This window comes from Coregonus clupeaformis, chromosome 6, assembly GCF_020615455.1.
Source record: "Coregonus clupeaformis isolate EN_2021a chromosome 6, ASM2061545v1, whole genome shotgun sequence".
NCBI classification, from domain to species: Eukaryota; Metazoa; Chordata; class Actinopteri; order Salmoniformes; family Salmonidae; genus Coregonus; species Coregonus clupeaformis.
Genome location: NC_059197.1, coordinates 41498341 through 41519654, shown reverse-complemented (window position 1 = coordinate 41519654; position 21314 = coordinate 41498341). Strand labels below are relative to the sequence as shown.

At 46.1% G+C, this 21314-nt stretch overlaps 1 protein-coding gene across 3 annotated transcripts in view; it reads right to left on the bottom strand.

The window, feature by feature from the left end:
• The window catches only part of LOC121567966 (membrane-associated phosphatidylinositol transfer protein 3), a 126977-nt gene that overhangs the window by 14265 nt on the left and 91398 nt on the right, over positions 1 to 21314 (bottom strand). For all 3 annotated transcript variants that reach the window (XM_041878388.2, XM_041878389.2, XM_041878390.2), the window contains 3 exons: positions 7599 to 7802; positions 7069 to 7217; positions 1969 to 2085 (listed from right to left, as the gene is read on the bottom strand). In XM_041878388.2, coding sequence (XP_041734322.1) covers positions 1969 to 2085; positions 7069 to 7217; positions 7599 to 7802 — 470 coding nt within the window. The remainder of the gene's footprint in view (positions 1 to 1968; positions 2086 to 7068; positions 7218 to 7598; positions 7803 to 21314) is intronic.

Genomic DNA, 21314 nt, shown 5'->3' with positions numbered 1-21314 from the left:
GGCATTTCTGAGCATAATTGATGTCACAGAAAATCACAGTGTTACCAAATGGTACATCGTTTATTGTACATGAACTACCACATCATATGCAGCGGAACTGTATATAGGTCTCCATAATACTCTTAAAATATAGCTCCAGGAGCATAGTTTGAGCACACTAACATATGGTGTAGACTGATGTGATAGTCTCTGTATCATGAATAGTGGGACCCCAGCTAATGTCAGCTAATGAAGCAGTTAAACATTTCCAGACACAACACAATTTGCATATTGATTAAGTTTGTCAATAATGAATCCTTGCCAGTACCTAGCCATGCTGAAGTTGTGGCATCTCAGCATGCCGTACACACACACACACACACACACACACACACACACACACACAGAGAGAGAGACTTCTAAACACTGGCACGTCTACAGCACTGTCTACTGCTGTGAATAGGCTGAAAGGCCAGATTGATTCTAATATCTGGCCAGTGGCCACATGTCTCTGCTACAGGTCACTGCCGAATCTTTCTGCATGAATGCCTGTCTTATGACAAAATAGCAGAACATATCGCTATCACACCGGGTGAGTGGTGAGTTCACCTTGCCCTCAGACACACACACACTGAGAGGAGGAGATGGTGAAGAGAGGCAGACCCCTGTCTTCCTGGTCACAGCGGTGCTCAGGTAGCAGCATAGACAGCAGTGGCCCCACTCCATCAGTGACAAAAAGCCCCTTCCTCGGAGAGTGAACTGAAGTCACAGCGTCACAGACGCCAGGCAGGCAACTCTGAATGGTATCACGATCCCCTGGATGAGCTGGCAGAGCCCTGATGAAGTCTATACATGGCACCAGGAGACTGTATAGCAATACAGCTATAACAAATATCATATTCAGGTCATGTTCTCCAAGCTGCTCCTCCTCCAGCTGTTCCTACTCTACCACTTACACAAGAGACACAGATCACAGGCTTGGAGGCTGGAGCAGTGCATGTAAGACACAGTCCAAAAATAAAACCTATGGCAAGTTTCCTTAAATATACTGTATATGTTCCAGTGGGCCACACAGTACATAATATAACAGGACAAAAGCCCATTGTTATTGAATTATTTCCTTTGAATATACTGTGACTAAAAGATGTCCCAGAAATAGACTGGGCTGACCTTTCAGCCTGGCAGTAGTCTTGGTGTCTTTTATGCTGGAGCGTCAGGTAATTGTGTTGTTGTGCTAGCATCGATGATCCAAGGTGAAACACTGAGTCTTTTTTCAAACATTCAGGTCTCAGCCCACACAATGACACACAAGCAACAATTGCACAAGATTGCAGAAGCTCTTCACCCATTCAGTGTTGGTGTATTTTTTTGTTATAGGAGACCAAGGCTATTGAGGCAGAAATTATTAAAGCTGTGAAAAGATGTGTGAAGCTGATGTTAAAAGTGCGTGTGTAAGTGTGTGTGCGTGTGCGCGCGTGTGTGTGTGTGTGTGTGTGTGTGTGTGTGTGTGTGTGTGTGTGTGTGTGTGTGTGTGTGTGTGTGCAAGTGCGAGTGCGTGCTCGCGCGACTTAGTGTGTGTGCGCACGTCCTTATCGCTTTGTCTCTGACTGAGATTCCATTATAAAACGTTTCAACATCTCGAGCAGATTTCAGCTAAAGATGATTAAATATTCATTGGAATTTCTTCATACAGCGATTGAACAGATTATAAGCTGCTTCTTTCTCCAATACACACAGTAGGGTGTGTCCAAAATGGCACCCTATTCTCTATATAGCGCACTTCTTTTATCCAGGGCCCTTGTCAAAACTAGTGCACTATATATATAAATATATATATATATATATATATATATATATATATATATATTGGAATAGGGTGCCATTTCGGACACAGCCATATAATCAACAGTGTGAGGCTAAATGTGATATTGACACTTCCTACTGAATTGTCCTTTATCTTCCATTAATAAGTCATGTTGGTTTCCTCACCCTCAGTTTGACAGGCGTCCTCCTGCGAAGCCACTTCTCCCGTGGGCTGGATGGAGAGAAGGGGGCTGAGTCCTTGGTGTTAGCTTCCTGGGTCTTCACACTGTCGCATCGCATGAGCTACATGAACACACACACACACACGCACACCACACACACACAGCCCATTAATCCACCGCCGGCTTAGTCCACTCAGTATGACGGCACTTCTCAAACAGAATACCTAGTCTGCATTTAGGCACCTGATGCACATTTATCAGTGGAGTGGAATACATACACTAGACTGTCACACGACCTACAGACAATACAATTACATGGAATATTCATCCTCTGGTGCTCAAACACACTTCAGAGAGAATGAAACTAGGACTGTCATTATCTTGAGGAGTACACAGTCACAGCTGCTAACAGAAGCTAATTTGTCAAGAGGTAGATTGAGGCGTATTAACAGGCTAGCTAGAGGATGATCCGATTTGAAATGTACATTTAATATCAGAAGTTGAGAGAAAAAAACCTGTCTATCTTTAGCCTAATCAATGTGTAGCCAGGTTAATGAAACAGCCGGGCTAATGATGTGTTTCCAAGAGGAGAGGATGGTAAAGGACAGGTCGCAGAGAGAGAAGGAGCTTTACTCCAATCCTGCATTAACGAGATCCCAGTTTAAGATTCAATCTCTTATTACACAGCAATGATGTAAGAATAGGTCATTGATTTCACTAGACCACTAGAGCTTCCGTTAAGTACGGTACAGTAAGTAAATAAAAAGGGCAGTAAGTTTGTGCGATCCATAAGGTCCGTATTGCATTTCCATGATGTGATATCGATTGGAGCTGAAACCCACTGATCCAAGATAACAATCAGTCAGTTTATTATCTTCACGGCAGAGACAGATAACACTTCCTGCAGTGCCTTGCAAAAGTATTCATCCCCCTTGGCGTTTTTCCTATTTTGTTGCATTACAACCTGTAATTTAAATGGATTTCTATTTGGATTTCATGTAATGGATATACACAAAATAGTCAAAATTGGTGAAGTGAAATGAAAAAAATAACTTGTTTCAAAAAATTCAAAAAAATTAATAACGGAAATATGGTGCGTGCATATGTATTCACCCCCTTTGCTGTGAAGCCCCTAAATAACATCTGGTGCAACCAATTACCTTCAGAAGTCACATAATTAGTGCAATAAAGTCCACCTGTGTGCAATCTAAGTGTCACATGATCTCAGTATATATGCACCTGTTCTGAAAGGCCCCAGAGTCTGTAACACCACTAAGCAAGGCACACCACCAAGCAAGCGGCACCATGAAGACCAAGGAGCTCTCCGAACAGGTCAGGGACAAAGTTGTGGAGAACTACAGATCAGGGTTGGGTTATAAAAAAATATCAGAAACTTTGAACATCCCATGGAGCACCATTACATCCATTATTAAAAAATGGAAAAAATATGGCACCACAACAAACCTGCCAAGAGAGGGCCGCCCACCAAAACTCACGGACCAGGCAAGGAGGGCATTAATCAGAGAGGCAACAAAGAGACCAAAGATAACCCTGAAGGAGCTGCAAAGCTCCACAGCGGAGATTGGAGTATCTGTCCATAGGACCACTTTAAGCCATACACTCCACAGAGCAGGGCGTTTTATGGAAGAGTGGCCAGAAAAAAGCCATTGCTTAAAGAAAAAAATAAGCAGAAAGAATGTATTCTGGTCAGATGAGACTAAAATTAGCTTTTTGGCCACCAAGGAAAACGCTATGTCTGGCGCAAACCCAACACCTCTCATCACCCCGAGAACACCATCCCCACAGTGAAGCATGGTGGTGGCAGCATCATGCTGTGGGGATGTTTTTCCATCGGCAGGGACTGGGAAACTGGTCAGAATTGAAGGAATGATGGATGGCGCTAAATACAGGGAAATTCTTGAGGGGAAACCTGTTTCAGTCTTCCAGAGATTTGAGACTGGGACGGAGGTTCACCTTCCAGCAAGACAATGACCCTAAGCATACTGCTAAAGCAACACTCAAGTGGTTTAAGGGGAAACATTTACATGTCTTGGAATGGCCTAGTCAAAGCCCAGACCTCAATCCAATTGAGAATCTGTGGTATGACTTAAAGATTGCTGTACACCAGCGGAACCCATCCAACTTGAAGGAGCAGGAGCAGTTTTCCCTTGAAGAATGGGCAAAAATCCAAGTGGCTAGATGTGCCAAGCTTATACAGACATACCCCAAGAGACTTGCAGCTGTAATTGCTCTACAAAGTATTGACTTTGGGGGGGGGTGAATAGTTTTGCACGCTCAAGTTTTCTGTTTTTTTTTGTCTTAGTTCTTGTTTGTTTCACAATAAAAAATATGTTGCATCTTCAAAGTGGTAGGCATGTTGTGTAAATCAAATGATACAAACCCCCCAAAAATCCATTTTAATTCCAGGTTGTAAGGCAACAAAATAGGAAAAATGCCAAGGGGGGTGAATACTTTCGCAAGCCACTGTATTTCCTGTGTACTCTCTGATTCCCCTCACGTCACTCTCCCACCCAAAAGACTGAGGTACCGCAGCAGAAGCAGCCAACACCATGGGTGCATCCCAAATGGGACCTTATTCCCTATATAGTGCACTACTTTTGACCAGAGTCATATGGGCCTTTGTCAAAAGTAGTGCACTATATAGGGAATATGGTGCCATTTGAAACACAACCCCTTACTGTATTGGGAGGCTGCTCTGATCTCTTCTCCTTAAAGTATGTGGACACCCCTTCAAATTCTAGATTTGGCTATTCACCACACCAGTTGCTGACAGGAGTATAAAATTGAGCACATCTCCATAGACAAACATTGGCAGTAGAATGGCCTTACTGAAGAGCTCAGTGACATTCAACGTGGCACCGTCATAGGATGCCACTTTTCCAACAAGTCAGTTCGTCAATTTTCTGCCCTGCTAGAGCTGCCCCGGTCAACTGTAAGTACTGTTATTGTGAATTGGAAACGTCTATGAGCAACAACGGCTCAGCCGCTGTCACGACTTTCTCCGAAGCTGCCTCCTCTCCTGGTTCAGGCAGGCTTCGGCGTTCGTCGTCACCGGCCTTCTAGCCACTGCCGCTCCTCATCTCATCATTCCATTTGTTTTGTCTTGTTTATTACACACACCTGGTTCATATCCCCTCATCAGTACCTGTATAAGTGTTCCCTCTGCCCCCTTGTCTTTGTGTGTGATTGTTTATTGTGAGGAGAGTGAAGCTTGGTTGAGCTCCTTGTATTTTGTATTGCTGGGTTATTTTCACTGTGTGCCTTGCTGGTTCCAGTGCGCCTGTTTTGCGCACTTGACTGTTTTGACGCATTACTGCGTAACTCTGTCTTCCGGAATAAATTATGTTATTCTGTGATTTACCCTCCTGCGCCTGACTCCTTCAAATCACCCATCACAGCTGCGAAGTGGTAAGCCACACAAGCTCACAGAACGGGACCGCAGAGTGCAAAAAATTGGCTGTCCTCGGTTGCAACACTCACTATCGAGTTCCAAAATGCCCCTGGAAGCAACATCAGTACAATAACTGTTCATCGGGAGCTTCATGAAATGGGTTTCCATGGCCGAGCAGCCGCACACAAGCCTAAGATCACCATGCGCAATGCCAAGCGTTGGCTGGAGTGGTGTAAAGCTCGCCGCCATTGGATTCTGGAGCAGTGGAAACACGTTCTCTGGAGTGATGAATCACGCTTCACCATCTGGCAGTCCGACGGGCGAATCTGGGTTTGGCGGATGCTTGAAGAACGCTACCAGCCCCAACGCATACTGTCAACTGTAAAGTTTGGTGGAGGAGGAATAATGGTCTGGGGTTGTTTTTCATGGTTCGGGCTCCTTAGTTTCAGTGAAGGGAAATCTTAACGCTACAGCATACAATGACATTCTAGACGATTCTGTGCTTACTACTTTGTGGCAACAGTTTGGGGAAGGCCCTTTCCTGTTTCAGCATGACAATGGCCCCATGCACAAAGCGAGGTCCATACAGAAACGGTTTGTCAAGATCAGTGTGGAAGAACTTGACTGGTCCGCACAGAGCCCTGACCTCAACCCCATCGAACACCTTTGGGATGAATTGGAATGCCGACTATGAGTCAGGCCTAATCGCCCAACATCAGTGTCCGATCTCACTAATGCTCTTGTGGTTGAATGGAAGCAAGTCCCCGCAGCAATGTTCCAACATCTAGTGGAAAGCCTTCCCAGAAGAGTGGAGGCTGTTATAGCAGCAATGGCGGGACCAACTCCATATTAATGCCCATGATTTTGAAATGAGAAGTTAGATGAACAGGTGTCCACATACTTTTGGCAAAATAGTGTATCTCATTGCTCTCTAATGGCCAAGTTAAAAGGCTGTCAGTGGTCAGAATGGGTTTTAATTGGACACTCACTCCGTGAGTGTCTGAAAATACCACGAGCAGACCCACACACACCGCCTACATACACATAATACAAGCGCACACAAACCCTCACACACACATATGCATGCAGGCATGCAAACACGCACAACCACAATCCACAGCACAAATAATGCCTGTTGGTATACAGTATCTGAATTCTAGTTTCAATAGTCACGAGAACCACAAAGACACACACACACACATACAGTAATAGTCAAAAGTTTGGACACACCTACTCATTCAAGGATTTTTCTTAATTTTTACTATTTTCTACATTGTAGAATAATAGTGAAGACATCAAAACTATAAAATAACCCATATGTAATCATGTAGTAACCAAAAAAGTGTTAAACAAATCCAAATATATTTCAGATTTGAGATTCTTCAAAGTAGCCACCCTTTGCTTTGATGACAGCTTTGCACACTCTTGGCATTCCCTCAACCAGCTTCATGAGGTAGTCACCTGGAATGCATTTCAATTAACAGGTGTGCCTTCTTAAAAGTTAATTTGTGGAATTTCTTTCCTTCTTAATGTGTTTGAGACAATCAGTTGTGTTGTGACACGGTAGAGGTGGTATACAGAAGATAGCCCTATTTGGTAAAAGACCAAGTCCATATTATGGCAAGAACAGCTCAAATAAGCAAAGAGAAACAACAGTCCATCATTATGGTACTGTACATATGGGGGTCTTACCTGTCGGAGCACAAACGCAGCTACATCAGTGGACTCCCAGTAGGAGGCATGGAAGAGATGAGGCAGTGCCACGGTGGGGAAGGAGGTCAACACGTCTGGACAGTACAGAGCATAGTCCAACCTCTTAGAGCCCCACCAGCTACTGGAAACTGAGGCGCACACACACACACACGCACACACACACAGAGAGAGAGAGAGAGAGAAACACACAGAAGGGAGAGAATGAACACAGGACTATCAAGATAATAAGGTTTTCTTGGAGTTATTTGAAGTGATTTGTGGGTACTAATGGTAATATTCATATGGTCTTTTAGCCACCACAGTATTAACATTAGAAGTAGGTTAATCTGAGGTAAAAGCTGGAGAGGCACAGTTGGATCTCCTTAGTCTGGCTATATGTTCCCACCGTAGATAATTGATTAAATAATGTATAAAGCATAGTTCCAATGTGCCCTTTTGATCTGATCGCTAACGAGCAGTGTCCACCTCTCTCTCTCTCCTGTCTCTCTTTCATTCTCTCTCCCACTCACTGTTGGTGATGGTGCTACTCATCCGGCCCACAGAGCAGAAGGATGTCTCACTGTCCACGCTGGTCACACTGGCCCTGCGCCCTCCTCCTCCTCCTCTTCCTCCCTTCCCACTGCTGTCTGTCTCAGGGGAAGGGGGCAAGGTCGGGGCACCAGGACTGGGCTCTGCCTCAAGGAACACCTCTGGGTGGCTTTGGATACTGTCAGCTAGAATGAGAGCGGGACAGAGAGAAAGAGAGAGAGAGACAGAGGGAGAGAGCAGTAGAAAGAGTGAGAGAGGGAGAGGGAGGGAGAGTTTAATAATATAACAATGGACTAGTAATTTTCTCTGTGAATCAATACTGTTACATGGTCTAATAGGAGAGTATGTGGTATTGGCTTGTTTCGCGTGTCCTAGAGGAAAGCCTTGGACACACACACAGTGTCAGGTAATTAGGTTGGGCTTGTGATGATCCAGGGATTGTGACCGATGGTGATGACCAATCAACACACCCAACCCCAGGAGCTGAGAGAGAGAGGTCAGTGAGGGAAACTGTAAACAACTACATTACCTAGTTACTCATCACCCTGTATGTTTGGATGGATGTGTTTGTTTTGTCCCCCCACATTACAGCAATTGTTTGCTCTGTAGACCTGTAGATGGAAGAAGGAAACGTGTATTTCCCCTGTGATATATATGGTTGTATCAGAGAACACGGACCTGTCTCTACAAGACATGGCATCGTAGTAGCAGATCACATCAATAATATAACTCTTAGAGAGACAAGTGACCGCTCCCTCTGTTCAATGATACATTTATGTTGAACTTCACAGGAGCCTTTCTGGAATAAAGAAGGAGAGCGGGAGGGAGAGAGAGTGCGAGTAAGAGGTAGGACTGGTGGAGTTATGTCACACATGCAGCTAACAAAAACATATGGAAATGTCTGCTCTACCCAAAATTATAACCAAATAATTGCAGCATTACCGCAAAAATGGAAGAGGAAAGTGGAAGGGGGAAAAAGTAAGGAACTTGTCTGTCGGCCCTGCATTAAAGAACATAATTGGTTAAAGAAAATTGTGATAAATAAAAAAGTATACCAGTTTCATTTAAGGACCAAAGGATTGACAGCTGTCCCATATAGATTGCAAAATAGTTGGGAAGAGATTTTTGACGTACCGATTCCATGGCATAGTGTTTATGAACTGATACGCAAAACGACGCCGGATTCAAAACGTATACATTTTCAATTTAAATTATTATACAAAATTCTTGCTACCAATAGAATGTTATTTATATGGGGGATACAATCTTCCCAGCTCTGCAGATTTTGTTGCGAAGAGACAGAATCATTAGATCATTTGTTTTGGTACTGTCCATTCGTTGCTTGTTTTTGGACACAGGTCCAGGAATGGCTAAAGGATTGCAATATTTACCTGAAGCTAACCCTGCATATAGCACTACTGGGTGATCTGAAAAGTCATAGTTCCCACGGGGGCCAGTATGAAAAATAAAAAATAATGTATGCACTCACTTAACTGTAAGTCGCTCTGGATAAGAGCGTCTGCTAAATGACTAAAATGTAAATGTAAATGTAATAGTTAATCGATCAATAATATAATAATACTTTTAGCAAAAATGTTTATTTTCAATTTACAATCTGTAGAAACAATGAGAATAGAAGGGTTCTGTGACACTCTGGCTCCGGAACTTTAGTATTTGAGCCAGGGTGTATTTTGGTATGTTGGGTTTGGGTGTATTTCTATGTTTGCTTTTCTGTTGGCTTCATTTCTAGGTTTGGTCTATGACTCCCAATCGGAGGTAACGAGTGTCAGCTGTCGGCTCGTTATCTCTGATTGGGAGCCATATTTAATCTGAATGTTTTCCTGTGGGGATTGTGGGTTTTTGTTCCGTTTTCGGTCTGTGTACCGTGGACTTCATTGAGTCGTCTTTTGTTTTGGATTTTTGGTTACTTTGCTAAATAAAGTCATGTTTCTTGGACACGTTGCGCCTTGGTCATACTTGGACGACATAGACGATCGTGACAGAAAAACCCACCACAAAAAGACCAAGCAGCGTGTCAAGCGGCAACAGGACCTACCTACACAGGATTTATGGACTCCCATAAAGGATTCATGGACATGGGAGGAGATTCTGGATGGTGAGGGGCCTTGGGATCAACCGGGAGAATATCGCCGTCCTCGTGAAGAGCGGGAGGCAGCTAAAGCCGAGAGGCGGCGATATGAGGAGGCAGCACGGAGGCAAGGCTGGAAGCCCGAGAGTACTACCCAAAAATTTCTTGGGGGGGGGCTAGAAGGGAGTGTGGCGAAGTCAGGTAGGAGACCTGCGCCTACTCCCTGGACTGACCGTGGAGAGCGAGAGTACGGGCAGACACCGTGTTACGCAGTAGAGCGCATGGTGTCTCCTGTACGCAGGCATAGCCCGGTTCGGTACATTCCGGCTCCACGTATCGGCCGGGCTAGACTGAGCATTGAGCCAGATGTCATGAGGCCGGCCCCACGCATCCGGTCACCAGTGCGTCTCCTCGGGCCGGCTTACATGGCACCAGCCTTACGCATGGTGTCCCCGGTTCGCCTACATAGCCCGGTGCGGGTTATTCCACCTCCCTGTACTGGTCAGGCGACGGGGAGCATACAACCAGGTAAGGTTGGTCAGGCTCAGTGCTCAAGGGAGCCAGTACGCCTGCACGGTCCGGTATTTCCGGCACCACCTCCTGTCTCCAGTCCAGTACCACCAGTGCCTACACCACGCACTAAGCCTCCTGTGTGTTCCCAGGGTCCAGTATGCCCTGTTGCTGCTTCCCGCACTAGCCCTGAGATGCGTGTCCTCAGCCCGGTACCTCCAGTTCCGGCACCACGCATCAGGCCTACGGTGCGTCCCCAGGGCCAAGCATGCCCTGTTGCTTCTCCCCGCACTAGCCCTGAGATGCGTGTCCTCAGCCCGGTACCTCCAGTTCCGGCACCACGCATCAGGCCTACGGTGCGTCCCCAGGGCCAAGCATGCCCTGTTGCTTCTCCCGCACTAGCCCTGAGATGCGTGTCCTCAGCCCGGTACCTCCAGTTCCGGCACCACGCACCAGGCCTACGGTGCGCCTCAGACGGCCAGAGTCTGCCGTCTGCCCAACGGGGCCTGAACTGTCCGTCTGCCCAACGCCGTCTGAACTGCCCGTCTGCCCAACGGCGCCTGAACTGTCCGTCTGCCCAACGCCGTCTGAACTGCCCGTCTGCCCAACGGCGCCTGAACTGCCCGTCTGCCCAACGCCGTCTGAACTGTCCGTCTGCCCAACGCCGTCTGAACTGCCCGTCTGTACTGAGCCTGCAAAGCCGCCCGTCTGCCATGAGCCTTCAGAGCCGTCCGCCAGACCGGAGCCGCTAGAGCTCTCCGCCAGACAGGATCAGCCAGAGCCTTCCGCCAGACAGGATCAGCCAGAGCCTTCTGCCAGACAGGATCAGCCAGAGCCTTCCGCCAGACAGGATCAGCCAGAGCCTTCCGCCAGACAGGATCAGCCAGAGCCTTCCGCCAGACAGGAGCAGCCAGAGCCTTCCGTCAGACCGGATCAGCCAGAGCCTTCCGCCAGACGGGAGCAGCCAGAGCCTTCCGCCAGACGGGATCAGCCAGAGCCTTCCGCCAGCCATGAGCAGCCAGATCCGTCAGCCAGCCATGAGCAGCCAGATCCGTCAGCCAGCCATGAGCAGCCAGATCCGTCAGCCAGCCATGAGCCGTCCAGCCAGGATCCGCCAGAGCCGTCCAGCCAGGATCCGCCAGAGCCGTCCAGCCAGGATCCGCCAGAGCCGTCCAGCCCGGATCCGCCAGCCAGCCAGGATCCGCCAGAGCCAGCCAGCCAGGATCCGCCATTCAGTCCGGTGTTGCCCCTTAGCCCGGTGCTGCCCCTTAGTCCGGTGCTGCCCCTTAGCCCGGTGCTGCCCCTTATCCCGGTGCTGCCCCTTAGTCCGGTGCTGCCCCTTAGTCCGGTGCTGCCCCTTAGCCCGGTGCTGCCCCTTATCCCGGTGCTGCCCCTTATCCCGGTGCTGCCCCTTAGTCCGGTGCTGCCCCTTAGTCCGGTGTTGCCCCTTAGTCCAGGTGGGGTTAGTTGGAGGGTGGTCATTGGGAGGAGGCTACTGAAGCAGGTTGTGACTGTGGTGGGGTGGGGATCACGACCGGGGCCAGAGCCGCCACCGTGGACAGACGCCCACCCAGACCCTCCCCTAGACTGGATGCTGGTGCGCCCGGAGTTCGCACCTTTAGGGGGGGGTACTGTGACACTCTGGCTCCGGAACTTTAGTATTTGAGCCAGGGGTGTATTTTGGTATGTTGGGTTTGGGTGTATTTCTATGTTTGCTTTTCTGTTGGCTTCATTTCTAGGTTTGGTCTATGACTCCCAATCGGAGGTAACGAGTGTCAGCTGTCGGCTCGTTATCTCTGATTGGGAGCCATATTTAATCTGAATGTTTTCCTGTGGGGATTGTGGGTTTTTGTTCCGTTTTCGGTCTGTGTACCGTGGACTTCATTGAGTCGTCTTTTGTTTTGGATTTTTGGTTACTTTGCTAAATAAAGTCATGTTTCTTGGACACGTTGCGCCTTGGTCATACTTGGACGACATAGACGATCGTGACAGGTTCAGAACTTTTGTAAAACATCACAGTACAGTTGAATAGAAATCCAATATGGATGGTGTTAAGAGACATATGGGAGGTGTTGAATGGAGTTGAAGGATGGGACTAATAACAACTAACAACAACTAATAACAACAAGATAACTAATGTAAAGCATATTGTGTCCATAATAAGTATATAGGTTATAGGTTGAGAGCTTTTGTGAAAGAGCACAGTTAGAAAGATATGGCATATAGAAGCAAACCGGATGGACATCATGAAAATGATCGGAGAGGTTGAGGGTAGAGGAAGTTCAGGAGTAAAAACAAACAAAATAGAATTATTGTAAAATTGACTGTGTCCATGAAATGTATATAGTATGTATAAGCTGGAAGTCGAGGCCTAAGCATTGTTGTTCACTAGTTTACTCCAATTAGGGAAGGGGTGGTGGGGTTGGAAAGTAATAAAGGGAAATATATTTTTTTAAAGGATATGTATATATATGTATGTATATGTATTTATATGTATGTATGTGTATATGTATGTATGTACAGTTGAAGTCGTAAGTTTACATACACTTAGGTTGGAGTCATTAAAACTCGTTTTTCAACCACTCCACAAATGTCTTGTTAACAAACTATAGTTTGGGCAATTCGGTTAGGACATCTACTTTGTGCATGACACAAGTAATTTTTCCAACAATTGTTTACAGACAGATTATTTCACTTATAATTCACTGTATCACAATTCCAGTGGGTCAGAAGTTTACATACACTAAGTTGACTGTGCCTTTAAACAGCTTGGAAAATTCCAGAAAATGATGTCATGGCTTTACAAGCTTCTGATAGGCTAATTGACATCATTTGAGTCAATTGGAGGTGTACCTGTGGATGTATTTCAAGGCCTACCTTCAAACTCAGTGCCTCTTTGCTTGACATTCTGGGAAAATCAAAATAAATCAGCCAAGACCTCATTAAAAAAATGTAGACCTCCACAAGTCTGGTTCATCCTTGGGAGCAATTTCCAAACGCCTGAAGGTACCACGTTCATCTGTACAAACAATAGTATGCAAGTATAAACCCCATGGGACCACGCAGCCGTCATACCGCTCCTAGAGATGAACGTGCTTTGGTGCGAAAAGTGTAAATCAACTCCATAACAACAGCAAAGGACCTTGTGAAGATGCTGGAGGAAACAGGTACAAAAGTATCTATATCCACAGTAAAACGAGTCCTATATCGACATAACCTGAAAGGCCGCTCAGCAAGGAAGAAGCCACTGCTCCAAAACCGCCATAAAAAAGACAGACTACGGTTTGCAACTGCACAAAGATCGTACTTTTTGGAGAAATGTCCTCTGGTCTGATGAAACAAAAATAGAACTGTTTGGCCATAATGACCATCGTTATGTTTGGAGGAAAAATGGGGGACGCTTGCAAGCCGAAGAACACCATCCCAACCGTGAAGCACGGGGGTGGCAGCATCATGCTGTGGGGGTGCTTTGCTGCAGGAGGGACTGGTGCACTTCACAAAATAGATGGCATCATGAGGAAGGAAAATGATGTGGATATATTGAAGCAACATCTCAAGACATCAGTCAGGAAGTTAAAGCTTGGTCGCAAATGGGTCTTCCAAAGTTGTGGCAAAATGGCTTAAGGACAACAAAGTCAAGGTATTGGAGTGGCCATCACAAAGCCCTGACCTCAATCCTATAGAAAATTTGTGGGCAGAACTGAAAATGCGTGTGCGAGCAAGGAGGCCTACAAACCTGACTCAGTTACACCAGCTCTGTCAGGAGGAATGGGCCAAAATTCACCCAACTTATTGAGTTTAAACGTATTTGGCTAAGGGGTATGTAAACTTCCGACTTCAACTGTAGAAGAAAAACATATGGGGGATTGGAAGTGATGGAGACAATTACATTGATGGAAGTTACAATCTATCTGCAATATTAAAGCTGATCTACCCCCCTAAAAAAAAGAGAGAGAGCAATGAAGAGAAATGAGAAAGACAGATAGACAAGGGAAATGTGTCATCATTTCCTATACAGTGAGGGAAAAAAGTATTTGATCCCCTGCTGATTTTGTACGTTTGCCCACTGACAAAGAAATGATCAGTCTATAATTTTAATGGTAGGTTTATTTGAACAGTGAGAGACAGAATAACAACAACAAAATCCAGAAAAACGCTTGTCAAAAATGTTATAAATTGATTTGCATTTTAATGAGGGAAATAAGTATTTGACCCCCTCTCAATCAGAAAGATTTCTGGCTCCCAGGTGTCTTTTATACAGGTAACGAGCTGAGATTAGGAGCACACTCTTAAAGGGAGTGCTCCTAATCTCAGTTTGTTACCTGTATAAAAGATACCTGTCCACAGAAGCAATCAATCAATCAGATTCCAAACTCTCCACCATGGCCAAAACCAAAGAGCTCTCCAAGGATGTCAGGGACAAGATTGTAGACCTACACAAGGCTGGAATGGGCTACAAGACCATCGCCAAGCAGCTTGGTGAGAAGGTGACAACAGTTGGTGCGATTATTCGCAAATGGAAGAAACACAAAATAACTGTCAATCTCCCTCGGCCTGAGGCTCCATGAGATCAACGTTGCTTTCACCCGCCCACCTGACTAGAATCACTACTCTCGTCTGACATAGAATATGTGGACAACTACAAATACCTAGGTGTCTGGTTAGACCGTAAACTCTCCTTCCAGACTCACATTAAGCATCTCCAATCCAAAGTTAAATCTAGAATCGGCTTCCTATTTCGCAACAAAGCCTCCTTCACTCATGCTGCCAAACATGCCCTCGTAAAACTGACTATCCTACCGATCCTTGACTTCGGCGATGTCATTTACAAAGTAGCCTCCAACACTCTACTCAGCAAATTGGATGTAGTCTATCACAGTGCCATCCGTTTTGTCACCAAAGCCCCATATACTACCCACCATTGTGACCTGTACGCTCTCGTTGGCTGGCCCTCACTACAGCTCAGCTGGTACAGCACAGCGCTTGTAACGCCAAGGTAGTGGGTTCGATCCCCGGGACCACCCATACACAAAAATGTATGCACGCATGACTGTAAGTCGCTTTGGATAAAAGCGTCTGCTAAATGGCATATTATTATTATTATTATTACATATTCGTCGCCAAAACCACTGGCTCCAGGTCATCTATAAATCACTGCTAGGCAAATCCCCGCCTTATCTTAGCTCATTGGTCACCATAGCAACACCCACCAGTAGTATGCGAACCAGCAGGTATATCTCACTGGTCATCCCCAAAGCCAACACCTCCTTTGCCGCCATATATTCCAGTTCTCTGCTGCCAATGACTGGAACGAACTGCAAAAATCTCTGAAGCTGGACACACTTATCTCCCTCACTAACTTTAAGCATCAGTTGTCAGAGCAGCTTACCGATCACTGCACCTGTACACAGCCCATCTGTAATTAGCCCACCCAACTACCTCATCCCCATATTGTTATTTATTTTGCTCATTTGCACCCCAGTATCTCTATTTGCACATCATCTTCTGCACATCTATCACTCCAGTGTTAATACTAAATTGTAATTATTTTGCACTATGGCCTATTTATTGCCTTATCTCCATAACTTACTAAATTTGCACACACTGTATATAGATTTTCTATTGTGTTATTGACTGTATGTTTTGTTTATTCCATATGCAACTCTGTGTTGTTGTTGTTTTTATCGCACAGCTTTGCTTTATCTTGGCCAGGTCGCAGTTGTAAATGAGAACTTGTTCTCAACTGGCTTACCTGGTTAAATAAAGGTTAAATAAATACAAAATATATATACTGTATATGTCACTCCCTTTGGTTCCTTCCCTAGGCGTTATTGATTCTGTTACTCTGTTCCTGTCTGTACACTACTCTTGTTTTGTTTCATGTTTTATTTATCCTTAAATGCACTCCCTGTACTTGCTTCCCGACTCCCAGCGTACATTGTTACAAATATCCCATAATGACAAAGCAAACACAGGTTTTTAGAAATGTTTGCAAATGTATTAAAAGTAAAATCCGGAAATATTACATTTACATAGGTATTCAAACCCTTTACTCAGTACTTTGTTAAAGCACCTTTGGCAACGAATACAGCCTCAAGTCTACTTGGGTATGACGCTACAAGCTTGGTACACTTGTATTTGGGAAGTTTCTCCCATTCTTCTCTGCAGATCCTCTCAAGCTCTGTCAGGTTGGTTGGGGAGCATCGCTGCACAGCTATTTTCAGGTCTCTCCAGAGATGTTAGATCGGGTTCAAGTCCGGGCTCTGGCTGGCCCACTCAAGGACATTCAGAGATTTGTCCCGAAGCTACTCCTGCGTTGTCTTGGCTGTGTGCTTAGGGTTGTTGTCCTGTTGGAAGGTTAACCTTCACCCCTAGTCAGAGGTCCTGAGTGCTTATCAAGGATCTCTCTGTACTTTGCTCCGTTCATCTTTGCCTCAATCCTGACTAGTCTCCCAGTCCCTGCCGCTGAAAAACATCCCCACAGCATGATGCTGCCACCACCATGCTTCACCGTAGGGATGATCCTTGTTTCCTCCAGACGTGACACTTGGCATTCAGGCCAAAGAGGTCAATCTTGGTTTCATCAGACCAGAGAATCTTGTTTCTCATGGTCTGAGAGTCTTTAGGTGACTTTTGGCAAACTCCAAGTGGGCTGTCATGTGCCTTTTACTGAGAAGTGGCTCCCGTCTGGCCACTACCATAAAGGCCTGATTGGTGGAGTGCTGCAGAGATGGTTGTCCTTCTGGAAGGTTCTCTCATCTCCACTGAGGAACTCTAGAGCTCTGTCAGAGTGACCATCGGGTTCTTGGTCACCTCTCTGACCAAGGCCCTTCTCCCGCAATTGCTCAGTTTGGCCAGGCGGCCAGCTCTAGGAAGATTCTTGGTGGTTCCAAACTTCTCCCATTTATGAATGATGGAGGCCACAAAAATATTTAATACATTTTAGGATAAGGCTGTAACGTAACAAAATGTGGAAAAAGTCAAGGGGTCTGAATACTTTCTGAAGGCACTGTATATGTCTGTAATAGCTTGACAATATACTCTCGCTCTCTGGCAGTAGCATAACTCGGGCTAAGGTATGGTTGGCATGGTTACAGTTTAGTGTTACAGTACAGTGTTGTTGTTTATTGTAATGAAAGGCTGTAGTAAAGGCTATCTGTAGTATAGGCTATATGAGTGCATCCACATTGTTCCAATAAATTCTCCAGCTCTGGCAACATTATCATTAGCCTTCCGTAACAACTATGCTATGGTGTACCGTACTGTAGACAGAAAGAGGGAGGGGAGGACAAAGCCAGTAAATTGAGTGTAAAAAAGAAAAGAAAAGCATCGACATACCAATATCCATATAAGCAACCCAATAACAATATCCTATGGTGTTTGTCCCAAATGACACCCTATTTTCAAGTAGCGCACTACTTTTGACCAGGGCCCACTATATTGAATAGGTTCCCATTTGGGATGCAGACACAGTCTGTTGTCGGTCTGTCCTCCGTCTCAATTACATATAAGGCACTTGCAGTATAGCATGGTAATCTCTCTCATTACATTTAACATTGACTGACCGTGCCTCTGAAAGGAACAGACAGTCTGAGTGTCTGCCTGGGGAACGTTCCATTGAGTGTCTGCCTGAATGTCTGCCTGGAGAACATTCCATTAAGTACAGCCATATTTAAGGGCAGGTCTGTGTGTGTATGATGTGTGTGTGTGTGTCTGTGGATGCGTGCATGCATATATGTGTATGTGTGGGTGATTACTGGTTACCGAGCTGTGAATTACTGGATGCCACAGATGTAGAGGGTGGACCAGTTTGATTACATGTTTCTTAGCAGGCTACGGCCTCTCCATGTTGAACCAGTGGATCCATCAGTAGCCATGTATTTAGTTTTTACATTATGACAGGGCCAGTAGAACACAGAAAGGCTGGATGATTTATATTATGGGGAGCAGGGGGGAGGGGATGAGGGGGGAACAGTTTGAGCGAGCAGCATGGATGACAGGATATGGAGATACAGTATACAATGAGAGCATTTGCCTGTATCAGAATGCTAAACAGGGAGCAGTGCATCTCCACCTCTACTGGTCATCTGTTAGAGGACTCCCATTTGTATTCCTCTATTTAACCAGCTATCTATGGAGAGGCAATGTGTTTGCTGGATGTTTGTTTTGATGATGCTTGAATGTTTATGTGTGTTTATGTGTGTGTGTGTGATTTTATGTATTTATGTGACTATATTCCTGTGTGTTTGCATGTCTGCATATCAAAATATGTTATTGTGAGCCGTCATCTATCAGCTCGGTCCTTAAAGGATGTCTACTTTCATTATGCAATCCATTCAAGTGAGGTTAACTCTTCGTATGTGACCTTTAGCGGAGCGTTTAAACAAAGCATTGGATGCTCCTCCAGCCTCTATCCGGCTGTCAGTCTAATTTCCCCTGTCTGTAAGGGACTGGCAACCGCAGCGGAATACCAATTCCAGGCTGCTTTCCCAGGCAGGCGTGTTGGGGAATCAGGTGGAGCTAAAACAGGCCTGCAGTGATGGTGGCCAGTTTGGACTGGTCTTTTTATAGGCATGGGTTAAGGTACCATGGATAGTCACATACATATTCACAGTGTCATACATGGCTAAGTAAATGTTGGAATGTAAATGAGAGAGTGAAATTAAGGTTCTGTTGTATGGCAATTAGTGTACAAAATGTGACTGGGTGTGACAGATATTTTCCTTCATCTGTTGTATCCTTTTACACATGCACGTAGTCAAGCACATGCACGGACACACACACACACTACGGTTTCCATTAGCCTAAAAAAATTGAAAGCTGATAAATAAAACTGGTGCCAGCCAATTGTCCGAGAAAATAAAAAAAATCCCATTGCAAAATAATGCTTTTTATCCTATTCATTGTCGGAAATACCTGTAGATGGAAATACATTTGACTGGTCATCCTTATCGGTCTATAGGTTCATTTGCATAATTTAGTGGAATTAAATTAAATTGTGTGTATTTTCGTTAGTCGTTATGTTTATCACACGAGCACAGGGTACAGATACAGAGCCTATGAGCTGCTACCGCTTCTCAAACAGCTCATGTTGCTGCTGGAGTGAAATGTGCTTTTATAAGCCCAATCATTGCGTAACCATTCTAAATGCAATCGCGTGTTAAAAACAGTTTCAATGGCCACAATGAAAAAGAGCTACTAAAAAGAGCTTTATTTTTCAATTGGTAATTGAAGTGTGCTTACCATTCGCCATTCAAGTGCACATACGAAAAGGCAGGGAGGCTTCTTTCTCCAGTAGCCAACGGCACAATTCTAGTCATTTTAGTAACCCATGCTAGTTGTTGCATCTTTAGAGCTCCCCTTTTCTAAATTTCCCTGCATCCTCTGTTAAGATGAATAACCATAATCTAAATGTGAATTCTGTCATTCTGAACACCATTACGCACCCAATGCATATGGGTCCAGTACATTTCTCAAATGTCCTTAAAATGAGAATGCTGCAGGCCAAATGACCGGCACCACATTCTACTAACCCTGACACACACACACACACACACACACACACACACACACACACACACACACACACACACACAAGCACACACTCATCTGCTATCTTTAATGAGCCCTGTTCCTTCTACTCTCAGTGGGTCCTCATCCTCTGTCACTTTAGTGTTAGTGGGGACTTTGTTTTTCACAGCACACTGCACACAGACAGGGAACGCTGACTGTGACGCACTGTCTGTCGAGAGAAAGAAACATCACCAGGATTTTAACAATGTTTGCTGGAAGAGAAACAGAGGTTGAGAGAGTGACTGAGAGAGAGAGAGAAAGATAGATGAGAGAGAAAGAAAGAGAGAGAGAGAGAGAGAGAGAGAGAGAGAGAGAGAGAGAGAGAGAGAGAGAGAGAGAGAGAGAGAGAGAGAGAGAGAGAGAGAGAGAGAGATGAGAGAAAGACAGAACCTTCTGAATGTTGGTGACTGTCATTTAATGCAAAATATAAAATAAAATGTTTGAAAGAAAGGGGTGGCAGAATCTGCGGGTAAAACAGAGAGGGATGAAGAGGGTGGGAAAGAGAGACAAGATGCAGAGAGAAAGAGAGAGAGAAAGAGAGACAGAGAGAGAGAGAGAGGCAAGAGGTAGAGAGAGAGAGTGAGAGAGAGAGAGAAATAGGGAGTGAGATGACAGTCTCTAAGGGGGAGGTAATGACAGGGAGGTAGGAGAGGGGTGAGAGGAGAGGGCAGGGAGGTAGGAGAGGGGTGAGAGCAGAGGGCAGGGAGGTAGGAGAGGGGTGAGAGCAGAGGGCAGGGCGGTAGGAAACGGGTGAGAGCAGAGGGCAGGGCGGTAGGAGAGGGGTGATAGCAGAGGGCAGGGAGGTAGGAGAGGGGTGATAGCAGAGGGCAGGGAGGTAGGAGAGGGGTGATATCAGAGGGCAGGGAGGTAGGAGAGGGGTGATAGCAGAGGGCAGGGCGGTAGGAGAGGGGTGAGAGCAGAGGGCAGGGAGGTAGGAGAGGGGTGAGAGCAGAGGGCAGGGAGGTAGGAGAGGGGTGAGAGCAGAGGGCAGGGTGGTAGGAGAGGGGTGAGAGCAGAGGGCAGGGAGGTAGGAGAGGGGTGAGAGCAGAGGGCAGGGAGGTAGGAAAGGGGTGAGAGCAGAGGGCAGGGAGGTAGGAGAGGGGTGATAGCAGAGGGCAGGGAGGTAGGAGAGGGGGTGAGAGTAGAGGCGGGGGTAGGAGAGGGGTGAGAGGAGAGGAAAGGGGGGTTGGAGGCCCCAGGAAAGGGGTGAGAGCAGAGGGCAAGGAGGTAAGAGAGGGGTGAGAGTAGAGGGCGGGGGGGTAGGAGAGGGGTGAGAGTAGAGGGTGGGGGAGTAGGAGAGGGGTGAGAGGAGAGGGCAAGGAGGTAGGAGAGGGGTGAGAGCAGAGGGCAAGGGGGTTGGAGGCACCAGGAGAGGGGTGAGAGCAGAGGGCAGGGTGGTAGGAGAGAGGTGAGAGCAAAGGGCAGGGTGGTAGGAGACACCAGGAGAGGGGTGAGAGCAGAGGGCAGGGGGGTAGGAGAGGGGTGAGAGAAGAGGGCAGGGGGGTAGGAGAGGGGTGAGAGAAGA